The sequence below is a fragment of the Astatotilapia calliptera genome, chromosome 6 (assembly GCF_964374335.1).
Source record: "Astatotilapia calliptera chromosome 6, fAstCal68.1, whole genome shotgun sequence".
Lineage (NCBI taxonomy): Eukaryota > Metazoa > Chordata > Actinopteri > Cichliformes > Cichlidae > Astatotilapia > Astatotilapia calliptera.
Window position 1 is genome coordinate 38,523,313 of NC_137427.1, and position 14,934 is coordinate 38,538,246.

At 40.4% G+C, this 14,934-nt stretch overlaps 1 protein-coding gene across 1 annotated transcript; it reads left to right on the top strand.

The window, feature by feature from the left end:
- Positions 1-2,645: 2,645 nt before the first annotated feature.
- LOC113024686 (homeobox protein Nkx-2.3-like) lies at positions 2,646-5,571 on the top strand. The gene is made up of 2 exons (XM_026171953.2): positions 2,646-3,282; positions 4,447-5,571. The coding sequence occupies exons 1-2, from the start codon at positions 2,853-2,855 to the stop codon at positions 5,091-5,093; spliced, it is 1,077 nt and encodes a 358-aa protein (XP_026027738.1). The 5' UTR covers positions 2,646-2,852; the 3' UTR covers positions 5,094-5,571.
- Positions 5,572-14,934: the final 9,363 nt, after the last annotated feature.

A 14,934-nucleotide genomic window follows, 5' to 3' on the forward strand; every position in this document is an offset into this window, starting at 1 on the left:
TCTTGATTGTGCAGTTTTTGATATGTTACACTTTGTTCTGTAAAGACTCATAGAAAGCTTAATAAAAGTCTACAAATGCATTCTGAATTGTTGTAAAGTACATATGAAAAACAGGATTGTGTTATTCAGTGTCTTTGCAGAAGGAAGACAACAGAAACTGAAGGGAAACTTTGCTCCTGGGACATTTGTTTATGTCCCTTTCTCTCAGTGTGTTTTGCCCACACGGGATAATAAAAAACTGAGAGATAAATGTTAGAGTTTAGAAAAAAGCTTTTCTAATAAATTTGCTCTTGATTGCAACACTTATCGGAAATATCGGAGTGGTTGTGTTGGCATGTGCAACTTCTTTTCATATAGTTTACCAAATTTAAATCCCATTTCACATATAAAGCAAGTTAATACATAGACAAAAATTACTGTATGTCTACAGGAGTGAACCATTCATTTTCCCCAAGAGGGCCACACTAGATAAAATAAAAGTGAGTTCAACCCTCTGCAGCAGTCCCAGTCACTTATGTGGCCCTTTGGGAAAATTAATTGCCCACTTTTTGTGTACATGGATGATCAGAAGTGTCCACACAACACAAACACACAGACATGTGAGCCCGAAATTATTTTTTTTATTTTTTTTATTTTTGTGTTTAGTCATCAATTTGTGATGTCTGAGTTTAGACTTTGTCCTTATGATGTATCGTAATAGTCCAGTAAAAGGACATATATTATTGTCTTCACCAAATTAATTTTATTTCCCAGACTGTAAGAACCAACAGTGAAAGCTCCACTTCACCAGGACACAGTGTTCAACTGTGTCATTACATTTTGGACCGACAGATTGTCCCAGGCATACTCCAAACTTCCACGTTACTGATTCCAAAGAAGAATAAGCTTTCCCATTAGAATGAACTACAAACAACCTTTTTCTGTGGTATTCACTGTGAATACCACAGTGAATACCACTGTGTGTGTGCATGAAACAACACATGCAGCTGAAAACTGTCTTAAAAAGTTACTTGAATAAAATGAGTCACGTAGATATTTTGAATCCTTTGAAACTATAATTTTTGATGCTGCACGTTGGCAGGTTCAATAAAGAAGCACTGCCACTGATTTAGTAATTCTAATATCGCAGCTGTTTGTGAAGAGTCCAGCTACCAGGCGCCGTCCACCTGCCATGTGTCCAGAGAGGAAAAACTCGCAGGAGGACCAGAGGGAGAGGGGTGAATGAGGCGAGGGGTCCCACTGCAAAACGGAAAGGGGAGCTGATAGGAGCAGATTAGGCCGGGCTAAAAACGTCAGTCAGTTTTCTTGGAGGAATTTTAATTGCCCCGGGGAGGCTGCTTATCGGCCCAGAGCGGTTATTAATACAACAGCAGCGATAAAGAGGACAGAGGGACACCGAGCAGAGCTGCTGGAAGACGAGGCTGCAGAGGCGCAGAGAGACCGGGCATCACAACAGTCTGCTGAGAGTTCTGAGAGTGAACAGAAATGATAGCAGCTCCGTGTTGTGCAGTAAACAGCGGGGATCTGCGCCTCAGTGGAGCTGCAGTGAGTGGCAGGTTTAAAGCGCCATCAGACACTTTTATTGCTCTGCTGTTACATGAAACGGGGAAGTTTTCTGGAGTATTTTACGCACGTCCCTGATGTGCAGTCCAGCTTCTCTAAAAAAAACAGAGTAAAGGTTTGAAAATCTGGAGCTTTGTGAGACGGAAGCGAGCGGCCTTTACTGAACGCAGTCAATGTCTCAAAGAATAAAAACAGTACACGTTTGTACATATTGACCATTATGTGTTCCATCATATATATATTTTATTTCTGGCTGCTGTTTTTGACCACTTTTAAGCCAAAAAAAAGCCAATTTTAAAGCCACCTTTGTTCCACATTTTGGCTGTGAAAATGTCTCCTGGCGCTAAAAAATTGTCGTTTATTATTTTGGGTAATGATTTTCAGAGAAACTTCTACTATTAGTCAACTCAGTTACACTTCATCTACAAGGCAGGAACTCTTAACCTGACCTTGACGTATCACCGCCGACACGAACTGTTAACCTCTGAAAAGAGCACACGGATTGGCACAAAAACCAAGGGCCACACAAAACTACAAGGACCCCGGGGTTATAACCAGTGTAAAATAACAATAATAATTTAAAAATAACTCTGTACATTAGATTCAAATATAATAATAAACGTATAGGGCCAGCTATTTGCAGGGCTGTTTCTGTGCTTCTTGGAGCTAAATGAGTGCGTAAAAAGTGGGGAAACTAGTTTAAGTACAATCTAAGGAGCTTGGAAAAACAAAGCGTCTGGACTTCTTTAAGTTTCTTGACTACGTTTCATCTCTCATCCGAGAAGCCTCTTCAGCTCTATAGAGCAATTGGTGGAAAGTACCAGATTTTAAGTCCTGTTGGGACTGTCCCCAAGATGTACAGAAACATGAAGGAACCGGGCAGTGGACGAGTATTGTCAGTACAATTCTTAGTTCACCGCGTTCAAAATACATAACCAGTCCGTGCAAACGCGTCACCTATGCCCCTCCCTCCTCTCTCTCTAATTCCCAAACGTTTCTCTTCCAGCCTTCACGGACTTTCCATTTCACACACACCCCTCCCCCTGATACCAGAAGAGGCAGAGGTGCTCCTTCCCCTCCCCGGTCCAAACTTCACTCACAAAGCCCGATATTATATCTGTCAGGCAAGACATTTGCATGGACAAACCCCGGACTAATACCCGTGTTTTCGTGCGATTTATGGCGATGAGGGATTTCAGAGGCTTAACGCACCTCCGATTGCCAAACAAGGGGCTTTTACGCTCAATTATTTGCTAGAGAAAAAAGTGGGAAAAGGCGAAGGGGAGTGCATGTTACTCGGAGGGCTTCATTTCCTCGATGCTGCAGAGCAGGAGCTGGATGACATGATGCTGCAGAGCCCGCTCACCTCCACGCCGTTTTCTGTCAAGGATATCCTGAAGCTGGAGCAGCAGCAACAACAACAGCAACAGCAGCAGTCCGGAACCCTGGAGCTCACGCACCGAATCCATACCCAGCAGCACTTGTCCCGCTCTCCTCCCCAGCAGCAACAGCATTTCCAAACCGCGCCGTCCTGCATGCTCGCCGGAGCCCGGGACAGCCCTTCCTTCTCGGACGGAGAAGACAACCTGGCTTACCTCAGCGCGCTTGCAGTGCGGGAGGAAGAACGGGGGGACACCAGCCTATCTCCGGACATGTACGTGCATCCCGGCTTGCAGGGAGCCAAGTTGGAGGCCGCCGAGCTGGAGGAGCAGGAAAGCAGTGAGTACAAACTCGAGCTGCTGTTGTAAAAACTGCACGAAAAGGCAAAAGACGCGCGTAAAAGTATTTTAAAAAATGTCAACAGGCCTTTTAAAAAAAACCAGAAATATTCACAGTATAAAGGACGAAAGAGCAAAGCGGATTAAACCTTTAATATGTCAAATTTTCAGTGCCCGCAGAATGCTTTACATGTTTACCACAAACTCAGTGACCTGTAACCCAACCAAACAGCAAATAGTAAAAATGCCTCTAATGTTAACATCAACTTTCACACAGCACTTTCTTTGTAACTGATCTGGTCACAGTTGTGTGGCTCATTATCAAATTTAATACCAAGAGACTTTAAATTTAATGTGAGCCACGTGAGAAAACATAACATAGTTTGTGAAATGTTCTAAATAATATACGCGTGACCTTAAAGATGACACCCGGCGGAAAAATCAAAAGATAATACGTGCAAAAAATACTTAATAAAATACGTGGAACATAATTTGGGTTACGCGGCTTTCTGGGGCCTCTTGTCTCTGCCCGGCTCTTCCGTCTGCACACACGCCGGGCATTATTCCAATAAAGAGCTTCCAAATGGTGGAAGTCAGAAGCCCTGAGACGAATCCAGTAAAGTCTGGAGATGTCAAACACTTTCTAGTGGTTCAGTCGCTTGCCTGTTATTTGGAGTCTGTTATGCTGTCTGGACCATAAACCGACAATTAGTTTAAAGAGGCTTGTAAAAGAAGTGACACCGACAAGTAGCGCTAATAAACACAGGCGGACACGGCGACTTCGGCTCCTCTCTACAGAGTTCACACAATTATTCATCAGACATAAACTGTTGACAGAATTAGCAGGTAGGTGACTTGCATCCTTCTAAGTTCAGAAGTGTTAAAAATAAATGAATAAATAAACCAACTATAATTAGTCCATTCCGGCGTTGCGTGTTTTATCTTTGAATTGTGCGCCCTGGCTAAAAGCTTGAGCTGCAGTGGAGTGTTGTCTCTGCGGTGACAGGTTCTCGTGAAGCTGACAGGTACTGACGGGCCTGTGGCTTCAGTTCAATACTTTATTGAGTGAGGATTAAAACAAATGCCACAATTGGGAGACATGATTACCGTGTTTTCTTAAAGAGATATTAACTTCATACTTCTGTGAATTTCCCAACCTGCCCAGAAAACTGCGGGCTGGTGTCCCGGGAGGAAGCAGCCGAGGGCGGGCAGGGCGACACGGAGAGGCCGGTGCAGAAGCAGAGGAGCCGGCGGAGACCCAGAGTGCTTTTCTCCCAGGCGCAGGTCTTCGAGCTGGAGAGGCGCTTCAAGCAGCAGCGCTACCTGTCCGCCCCGGAGCGAGAGCACCTGGCGACCACCCTCAAACTCACTTCTAACCAGGTGAAGATCTGGTTTCAGAACCGCCGCTACAAGTGCAAACGGCAGCGGCAAGACAAGTCTCTGGAAGCGACGGGGCAGCATCATCCTCCGCCGCCGAGGCGCGTGGCCGTGCCGGTGCTGGTTCGGGATGGGAAGCCATGTCTGGGAGGAGCGCAGAGCTATGCCGCCGCGGCTACTGCTCCGTACGGATCCAATCCGTACGGCTATAACGGATACCCGGCCTACACGTACAACAGCCCGGCGTATAACACCAACTACAGCTGCACCTACACCAGTATCCCCGCCCTTCCTCCCTCCGGCACCCCCAACGCCTTCATGAACATGAACTTGGGAAACGTGAGCGGCCTCGGCAGCTCCCCACAGGCTCAAACACACCAAGGGACAGCGGTCACATCTTGTCAGGGCTCGCTGCAGGGGATCAGGGCCTGGTAGCCTCACCATAACAGAACCAGTATCTTTTTTTTAAACGGAGTTTTTCAACCCACATTCTTTCCTTTAGAAGTGTGTATTAACCTGGTCAAAATACAGCCAGAATACAGTATTGCTTATAACGGATGCGCGTTTGGATTCACTTTTCCGGATATTTGGAGAATTATAGAGAAAATTAGTTTCCGTAATTTGCTGGTTGTCGAATTTCTGAACAGAACTGGCTTGGGTGAATTTTTTTTCTGTGGTCCAATATTTGTTGGTGCTCTAGTTCGGCACTGAAGCACAGAGGGGAAGTTACGCACAAGTTTGCGCATTTCTCCTTAATTGAACTGAAAAAGACTGTTTTTTAACGATTGTTTTTGTCGTTTATATTTTTAGGTTATGGAGAGACTGAACTGCTTTAAAATGTTTTTTTTGTTCAACAGAGAATTGTTTTAGTCTATTTCACATCTATACAAATAAACCCAAGAGATTAAAGAAAGTGCGTTTTGATTCTGTATCCGCACAGAAGCATAATAATCTTATTGTATGTGCTAAATTTGAGAAAGAACGATTATTATAATACCAAAATACATCACAGAGAAGAAAATGAAATCCTATCTTCCCCTAAATTTGCAAAGAAATATTGTTGATTGTATATATTTGCCTCCATACGGTGTAACAGTGAATCAGATGGTGAATATTAGTGAATCTGATTCGTGGTGGCAGATTTTGCTCATAAACACAGGTCCTGGTAGAAGCTAGGACACAGGAACTCTTTGTCCCGGTGCAAGGCGACGTGAAAGGAGGAAGTTATTCTCCATTTGAGGTCCTTAAAAGGACGCGATTAAGCACCTAAAATACCCGAAGAGCGAGCTGCAGCCGGGCTAGGGAGCGAGAATAATGGCTCTTATTGGATTGTCGGACAAAAGGTGTGTGGTAGGCAGAGCTTGGCACTCAGCAAAGACAAAAGCGCACAGGGGCCGTGAGATTGACGTCCTAATATTCCCATTTGAGCGACAGGCAGCGGGTTATTCTGCGCGGAGAAGGGGACATGGAGGAAAAATGTGGTCACTTTTGTTCCCCTTCAGGAGGCTTTTTTTGTTCGTGGAGAAAGGCTCTCCGAGATCCCCAGCCGTGAGGCTTCGGGGGCAGCCGGGCTCGAGGTGATGGCAGCGGGGAGGCGTTTGTGTGAAAGAAGAGGGTATTATTGCTACAAGTTTCACCATTTATCCCGAGGAGGAAAATGGACTGGAGAATTTTAAGGGGGTGAGCCCGGTGAGGCTGCAGTGCAGCCTATTATTTCAGTATGAGGGTGTTATTTCAGCTCATTCTCACAGGTAACAGTCCAAACTCAGAAAGAAAAATCTTCTGAATACATATATTTATGGATCTATTAACACAAGTAATTATACAATATCACAGAAATAAATCACATTCAATAGATTTCAGAAGACCTTTGCGCATTAGTGAAAGAAAAGTTGACACATGGATATTTTAATATTTTTCGCGCAGGCCAAGGATCCAAGGTTCTTATTTCGAAGGGTACAAAATCAGAATATTTCCCTGGAATGGTCCGTTGTTGATTCAACTATGAAATAAAGCTACAAAAGTATTTTTTATTTTATTTTATTGTTTTATTGTTTTATTTTCGATTGGTCAGAGTTTAGTCCAGTGTCAAAAAAGGTTACTGACTTAAAATGAATGGACAGCAGTTTGGGAATATTTTCCAACCCAAATTTCTCATATTTGATAATCAGTTGTTTCTTCCTACGTAGTAAATGTAAAAATTCTAAAACACAATACAAATAAAGCGGAAAATACTCAAATAGCGAAGATGCCCCCTAAGCTTCCGAAAAGTTTTGTAGATTCATTTCAGTTCACCAATTTCTGATATTTTATAAGAACAACTATAAGCTGATATTCAGAGGTGTACCAAAATAACAACATTGACAGTTTGGCTGGTTGGTGATTTGGTGAGAAGAATTCCTTTTCGCTGGTTCTTAATCGAGCGTTACGCACAAGTGAGGACCAAAAACAGGCACTGGGCATAATTTGAGGACCAAGCTCGTCTCAAACCTGTGTTTTGTCGTTTATGGGACGAAAAATCTGTCCAGCTATTTGCTAAAATAATTCTTAAGAAGATAAATGATGAGGGAAGTTATGAGAAAATTAGGGAGGGAAAGCATCAATTGCTGTTTTTCCCCTGCGAGTAATTGTTCCTCCGGCCTGAGAACAATTGTTTCCCAAACCCATTCTTGTGTAATTACACCCACACACTCGTGTCCTAATGGGAGACCGTAGCCAACATTGAGAGCAAACACCGGGAGCTACGTTTACTAGAGCGTCTCACACCGAAACCTCACTTGTGCGTTACTGTGTGAAATAATAATAATAATAATAATGGATTGGAATTATATAGCGCTTTTCAAGGCACCCAAAGCGCTTTACAATACCACTATTCATTCACTCTCACATTCATACACTGGTGGAGGCAAGCTACAGTTGTAGCCACAGCTGCCCTGGGGCACGGGTTCAGTGAGTCAGTAATATCTAAATTTCGAAATAAGTTGAGCGTACTTTATGTCCGCGCGCGGACACACACACACACACACACACACACACACACACACACACACACACACACACACACACACACACACACACACACACACACACACACACACACACTGCGTCACTGAATTTAATTAAAATCTGTATAACTGTCCTAAAGTAACTGCTGCGTTAATAAGAACAGACACAGCCAATATCAGTATAATTATCGTTGTTGGTGATCGGTGCGTCTCTCACGCTTCTTCCCTGCTAGACTGTCCGGCTTTGTGCTCAGATTGAGATCTGTCCGTCTAAGCTGTTAACCAGCCCATCTCCTGTTTGGGACAAAACAACATTAGAGGCCACCAGAGCGGCCTTAATGCCTTCTCCCGTACTAATGGGGATTAATTGAGAGGTAAACACAGAAAGCTGATAAGCTCTGCGCCCTGAAGTGCTGCCGGCCCGCAGGACAGAGACTGATGGAGGCAAATAAAAGGGAGACAGAGAGGCGTCTAGCAGGTAAACACAACTATCTGCAAGGTCACGAGGGAGTGAATAAACAACAACAACAACAACAGTAATAATAATAATAATAATAATAATAATAATAATAATAATAATAATAATAACTTGGGGAAAAACACAACAGAATAAATAAGAGCACTCAAATGATAAAAATCTTAAAAACATTCATTTATTCAGCTTTAACTATTAATAGAATAAAATAAAACGAAAACATTTCCGTTATTTGTCTATTATAGAAATATTTTTATATGAAAATAGAAAGTAGTATGTCTGGTAGTACAACTGGTTAACTAAGGTTATTTCATACTACTGCGTTAACTAAGTGTTCCAGGTCTTACCCTGGGCCTGACAAACCAATGCGCATTCTGGTTTCTCACTTAAGAGTCGATCTAATGTTACAAACTACAAAATCAAATTTTAAGACTCGATGTTTTTATTATTGAAAGTATTGGTACCGAAACGGTTTGTTTTATTCTTGTTGTTTTGGTTCCACTTCAGCAGAATTTAATTGAACACAGTTATGTATCTGCCAATAGCAGCTATTTGTCACATTTTTTCAGTAAAGCGCTACGCTTTCAATAATGACTTAGACATATCCGTGTCTACATATCTGTAGACATATTTGTAATTGCTAAATAAAAAAAACAAAAAACAAATCTGGCTACATAGTGCCCATTAAATATTGGCGCCTTACCTCAAATTAATATAGTAATATTACGGTAAAAAATACATAAATAAAACCTTTCTGTAACATAAACTAACATAAAACTTCCACATTAATTTTTTTCTTTAGAAAAGTTTTGGCTGTATTACAAATTAAAAAAATATATAAAAGTATAAAAGTAATAGTTTTAGCATCGTTATTACACACAGTGTTGGATTACTAATTAACTTTAGGAGCTGTGTTGTTGTAGCTAAGCTGAACTGCTGTACACTGCTGGACAGTTTAATGTATAAAAATATAAAATGCTTTACATAATAAAAATATGGTTTATAAAATTGTAATCTCCCAGATAAAAAACTACTTATCACTAAAACATTTTAGTGGCTTGTAAATTTAATCAAATTTTACCGCTAATAATGATAATACGCTGCAGTATCCAGGAGCTATTTTTAGCTGTACCAATGTGAACCGATTTTTTCAGCTTCTAATGCATCAGTGGTGGTAACTGACAGTAAAATGAGCCATTTCATCACACACACACACACACACACACACACACACACACACACACACACACACACACACACACACACACACACACACACACACACACACACACACACACACACACACACACACTTGTGTCACAGTTTTTTTTTTAATTTGGCCCATATATTTGCTTACTGATTTGTTTACAGCACACAGTTAGCTGCAGCTGCTCTGACTCTGGCTGAGCAAACACACCAGTCATCAGTGTGTTTGCAACACACCCTGCATGTGTTAATATGTTTGATTTTTCAACTCTGATTTGTAGAGTCTCTCTGAGTTATTTTTTTTCTGCCAAGGTCTGAGTTTGGAGAACTTTCAAACCTAAATAACAACGATACGTCTGCATGACTTGATTTAATGCTTTAATCTAACCTCTCACAGCAGTTACAATAAGGTATAATTGGTTTTACAGCTCTACTAAGGACACTGGCCAAACACGAACTGAAGATTAAACATCTTTTGCGTGCCCTAAAGATATACTCAGACATGCTGACACTCTGTGGGAGTAAATCCACACTCGAGACAGTGGTGAATCATTACCAACAACTTTATGAGTATCAACATTTGGAATCTGCACTCTGAAGAGAAACAAGTCTGCTTCATCATGAACAAAAGGGTTTTTAAAGTATCACTAGAACCTCAAGAAAACTATACCTTCATTTGTCCTCTTTGTTTTGTTGTCTTTTACTGAGTTCTAGAAAAGCAGCTCACATATGAGGCATTTATTTCACCTGTCCCTTTACTTCATATCTCTCCATCCTGTGGGCATGCAGTGCATTGCAGGAGTGTGCAAAGTGATGTTTGTGTCACATTAACAGGGTTTTGCACTACAAGTAAGCTGACAGTTTGACACAAAGCTGCGGCTTCCTCTAAAGCTGCTCATTTTATACAAGTTTCAGATTTTGGGAGCTGGTCTTAAACGTGTCTAAGCTAGTCTCTGTGGGAATAAAACAAAACATGAGTTCATCTGTCACGCTGATATAAAGAAATCTATGAAAGAGCATGGGATAATTAGAGCCCCCACCCCCAACATTTTTATAACCCCAGTAGATAAACTGCTGTGCAGTAGATGTAGATGTGCCCTATTGTGGAAATGCTTTCACCCTTTTGTTTAATTGCTGTATAAAGTTTAGAGAGAGAGAGAAGGAGAAATTTATGCTCTCCCTTCTAGAAAAAATACATGTTGCTAAAGGCGACACACAATATATGAAAACATTTTCTATGAGATCATTCATGGCTGTGCCATTATCAGTTTGGGGAGTACTTCTTGGCGTGCTCTCTGTTTCTGTCACAACACCCACATGTTGTTGTAGAGGCTGCTGTCCATGCTGGGCTGCTGCTTCCACTCATACAGCTCTTACTATTGGTCATCAAAGAGCAACACTCCTCCCATTAGCAGACCGCTCAGGCTGCAGCGCCGAGCACTGACAGGCCCAGACAGGCCACATGAACATTTAAGCTTATAGGTCTACTCAGGTACTCAGGAGTGCAGCTATAAGCTCGCTGTGTACAGTAATATTATTACAGTTACTGTGCCTGCTACTCCTACTACAGTGTAGTAGTGATGCAGTGAATAAAATTACCACTGCTGCTATTGCTGCATTGTCGCTACTGCTCAAGCTTGTATAACAGCTGCCCCAGAGTCCTGGGGCAAAGATGAGCCCCCCCCCCCCCCCCCCCCCCCCGATTTCTCTGGCTCTCTCAAATAATGACTCAGACTTTGTGTCTGCAACAGTAGAAGTGACTCAAGCACCCATCCTTCATTAAGGGATCTCTGCCCAAATTGAGTCTTGTGTTACAAAGCAGGATTGACTGGGGTGGGGGGGGCGTAAACCTCAAAGTTTATCAGAAAATCAGATTTCATGAGTCAGGAAATTTATCACAGCTGTATGCATTTTTTTAAACACAGAGCCTACAGAGGAAAAATGACTCACTTGCATTTGAAACTATTCTTTCATATTCCAGTTGATGGCTTTATTATTCAAATCTGAGACGTATGGGTTAGAGAGTTGTGTCAGTCTTGTCTAGAACAGATTACACGATGCGCTAAGTTAGTTTAAAGGTAAAGGTAAGGTAAATGAAGTTTAAATAAACTTTATTTTGTTCAAATTGTCCATGTTTACACATCAAAATGGTGCAAAAGAGATGCACAAGTTGTCAGCTTTCCTGAGTGCAGGGGTGCCGAATTCATTTTCCAAAGGGTCACACTGAGAAATAAGAATCATATCAAATGGTTTACTGACATGTTTTCATTTAGTCAAAATTGGATGTTTCATATAGTTTGATCCACATGACGCCTTCTACCAGTCATTTAGCTTTTATAGTATTCAGTAAAATCACATATTTTTATTATAGTTCTATGAGTAGACTTACCTGCAGCTACAGGGAGGGTGTGATACACAGTGATGTCTAAGCAAAGTCGCAATTTTGTTCTTGCTCATATTTCTACAAGTCTTACAGATCCAGAAATGTAATGATAGGTTTACTCCGATATTTGGAAATAACAACTTTCTTCCTGGTAGGGCCGATGCAGGTTTTAAATTTTGGTTCGATCAAGGTATAAGAAAAGTGTCTGATATATTTAGGAATAATACTCTTATGTCTTTCGAACAACTTAGAAGTACTTTTTCTATTCCTGTCAAACATTTTTTTTAATTTCTTCAATTAAGAAATTTTATCTTAACCACACAAGGTAACAGCTTAGAAATCCCCACCTACTCCTCTCTAGAGAACACAGTTATAAAGCATCTAAATGGGAGAGGCCAAGCTTCTGCATTGTACAAATTATTTATGGAAAATTCCAAAGAATCAACACAGTCTATTTTAGAGGAATGGAGGAATGATTTGCAAATGAACATATCTGATGATGAGTGGTATAAATCATGCTCCTTGGCCCAGAGTCAAACAATTAATGTGCTACTTCAATATAAATGGTTAACAAGACAACATATTACTCCGTCAAAAATGCATCATTTTAACTCAAACATCCCAGACACCTGTATTAAGTGTGGAGTGGACAGGGGCACTTTATTTCACTGTATATGGGAGTGTCCACATGTGAAAATCTTTTGGGAAAAGGTAATAAATCTGTTGAGTCAAATCATTGGTGATGTGATTCCACTTCATCCTAAAATATGTATTTTAAATATATACCCGAATAATTTTGTACCTGCTGCAAACAATAGAGCTCTGTTAACGATTGGACTTTTGGAAGCCAAGCGCTGTATTGCTATGTGTTGGAAAAATCAAAAAATATGTGGATTATCTCAATGGCTTAATGGACTGACATCTATACTATCTATGGAGAAAATAACTTATACATTAAGGAATAAACTGGACAAGTTTTGGGCGCTATGGTCTAAATACTACAACTTTCTGGAGAGCTGCAACGTATACACTGTGGACTTAACAGCCTGAAACTCTAAGTTGATTTGTATATCTGTCCTTCCCTTTTGTTATGGTTTGCTTTGTTTTTGTTTCTATTATTATGTTGTTTCTGTTGTTGTTGTGGTTTTGTTTGTATTTATTTATTTTATTTTACTTTTACTTTATTATTTTTCATTTATTATTTTATTTATTTATATATATATATATATATATATATATATATATATATATATATATTTTTTTTTTTTTTTTTTTTTTTTTTTTTTTTTTGCTCACGGTGCATCATGTAAAACCGGTTAAAACCAATAAATAAATGTTTAAAAAAATGCAATGAGCTTAATGACCTCTGATTGTGTAGTTTACTTGTACAAAATTGGAACAAAAAAAATTCAGCCAGTACATCATCCATTTCTTGAGTAGGTTTCTGTAGATGGTCACATTTAATGTGTGAAATCCTTTAAAATTGAAATGGAAAATCATTTTTTAAAAGCACAATGTAAGTTGTTGTTTTTTTAACAGATCTTTTTAATGTATTTACTTTTTAATGTGCAGCATCTTCAAATGAGTGCATATTACTTTCAGATGAGTTTATTTTTTGTGAGAATCATGGCGTTACTTTCAGTGAGAGCATGAAAATACTTGCTCACTAATAAGAATATAATGACATATCACAACACGCTGACAGCCCAGAAACATCCTTCTAATTCATGTTGTAGTGGTTCCTTCACCTGTGGACTCTTCATGGTGCAGATGTAAAGTTGCAGTACGTCAGCAGCTAGCTGTAGAAGAAGAGCAAATATAAACATAATTTTCTTCTTTATTTCCCTTTTTGTTGGTGAGATCTTTTCAAATGCACAGCTTCTTTACAATTTGTCACTAAATGGGTCAGTTAGCTGTAACGCCAAGTCTATCATGTTTTTTGATGCTTGACTTTTGAGATCTCTATTTCAAAAAGGCTGTAGCAAAAATGACACCAATTAAAACTCATATATGCAAATTGATTTAATTTTTTAAAGAAAATCTCCAGTTTGAAAAAAAATTGCATTTTTGGCAATTATTTCATGGTTCGGGGTTAATGTGCAATTGTTCTATAAATAAAAAGGTAAATAAAATAAAAACATTAATGTGCCACATAGATGTATGAATGAAGACAGAAAAAGGAGGACAGGAGAAGATGATGAGTAATTATTTTAAAGTTAAGGACGGCTTAGCAAGTGGCATTTTAAATCCTACTGTCATATAAATCATTTTAAAGTTTTTAAATCTTTTTTTTACCTATACATGACGTGTTCCTGAACAATGTTTTTGTAAAATATCCTGCAAAAAAAAAAGTAAAACCCAAAAACATATTCTTATTCAAACTTTGCTTGTAAAGTCAGTCTGTTGCTCAGTCAGTCTGTTGGCCTCATCTCTGTAGTCCGACTCAAGGGGGGATGAGTCGGACTACAGAGATGAGGTCAACAGACTGACTGAGTGGTGTTCAGTTAACAACCTCCAACTGAACACCACGAAAACTAAAGAACTTATCTTGGACTTCAGGAAGGGCAGAGCAGACCCGGCCCCACTTTACATTCACGGGAGCTGTGTGGAGAGGGTACACTCCATGAGGTTTCTGGGCGTGCAGATCTCTGATGACCTCTCCTGGACTGCAAATACCACGGTGGTGGTTAAAAAGGCCCAGCAGCGTCTCCACTTTCTGAGAGTGCTCAGGAGGAACAACCTGGAGGAGAGGCTGCTGGTGACATTTTACAGAGCCACCATAGAGAGCATCCTAACGTACGGCATAACAACATGGTATGCAGGGTGCTCAGCTGCAGACAGGAAAGTACTGCAGAGGGTCATCAACACAGCCCAGAAGATCACTGGCTGCTCTCTGCCCAGCCTGGAGGTCACTGCAAACTCTCGGTACCTCAGCAGAGCTGGCAATATCATCAAGGACCACTCTCACCCCAGCAACCAACTGTTTGAACTATTATGGTCAGGTCGATGGTATGGTCACATAAAACCAGGACAAACAGATTCAGGGATAGCTTCTTTCCCAGAGCTATCACCGTAGTAAATCAGCACAAAAACAACTGAACCTATTCCATACTGTCACTGTCATTATATTATGCTGCTATTCATACTGTCATTATATTAATGCTGCTATCCTGTATATATTGTACATAATATTGTTTGAGTACTTAC

Excerpts from the sequence above, each read along its gene's own strand:
- LOC113024686 (XM_026171953.2), top strand. The coding sequence starts at position 2,853 with ATGTTACTCGGAGGGCTTCATTTCCTCGATGCTGCAGAGCAGGAGCTG. Across the intron at positions 3,283-4,446 it reads GCTGGAGGAGCAGGAAAGCA|AAAACTGCGGGCTGGTGTCC; the intron begins GTGAGTACAAAC and ends CAACCTGCCCAG.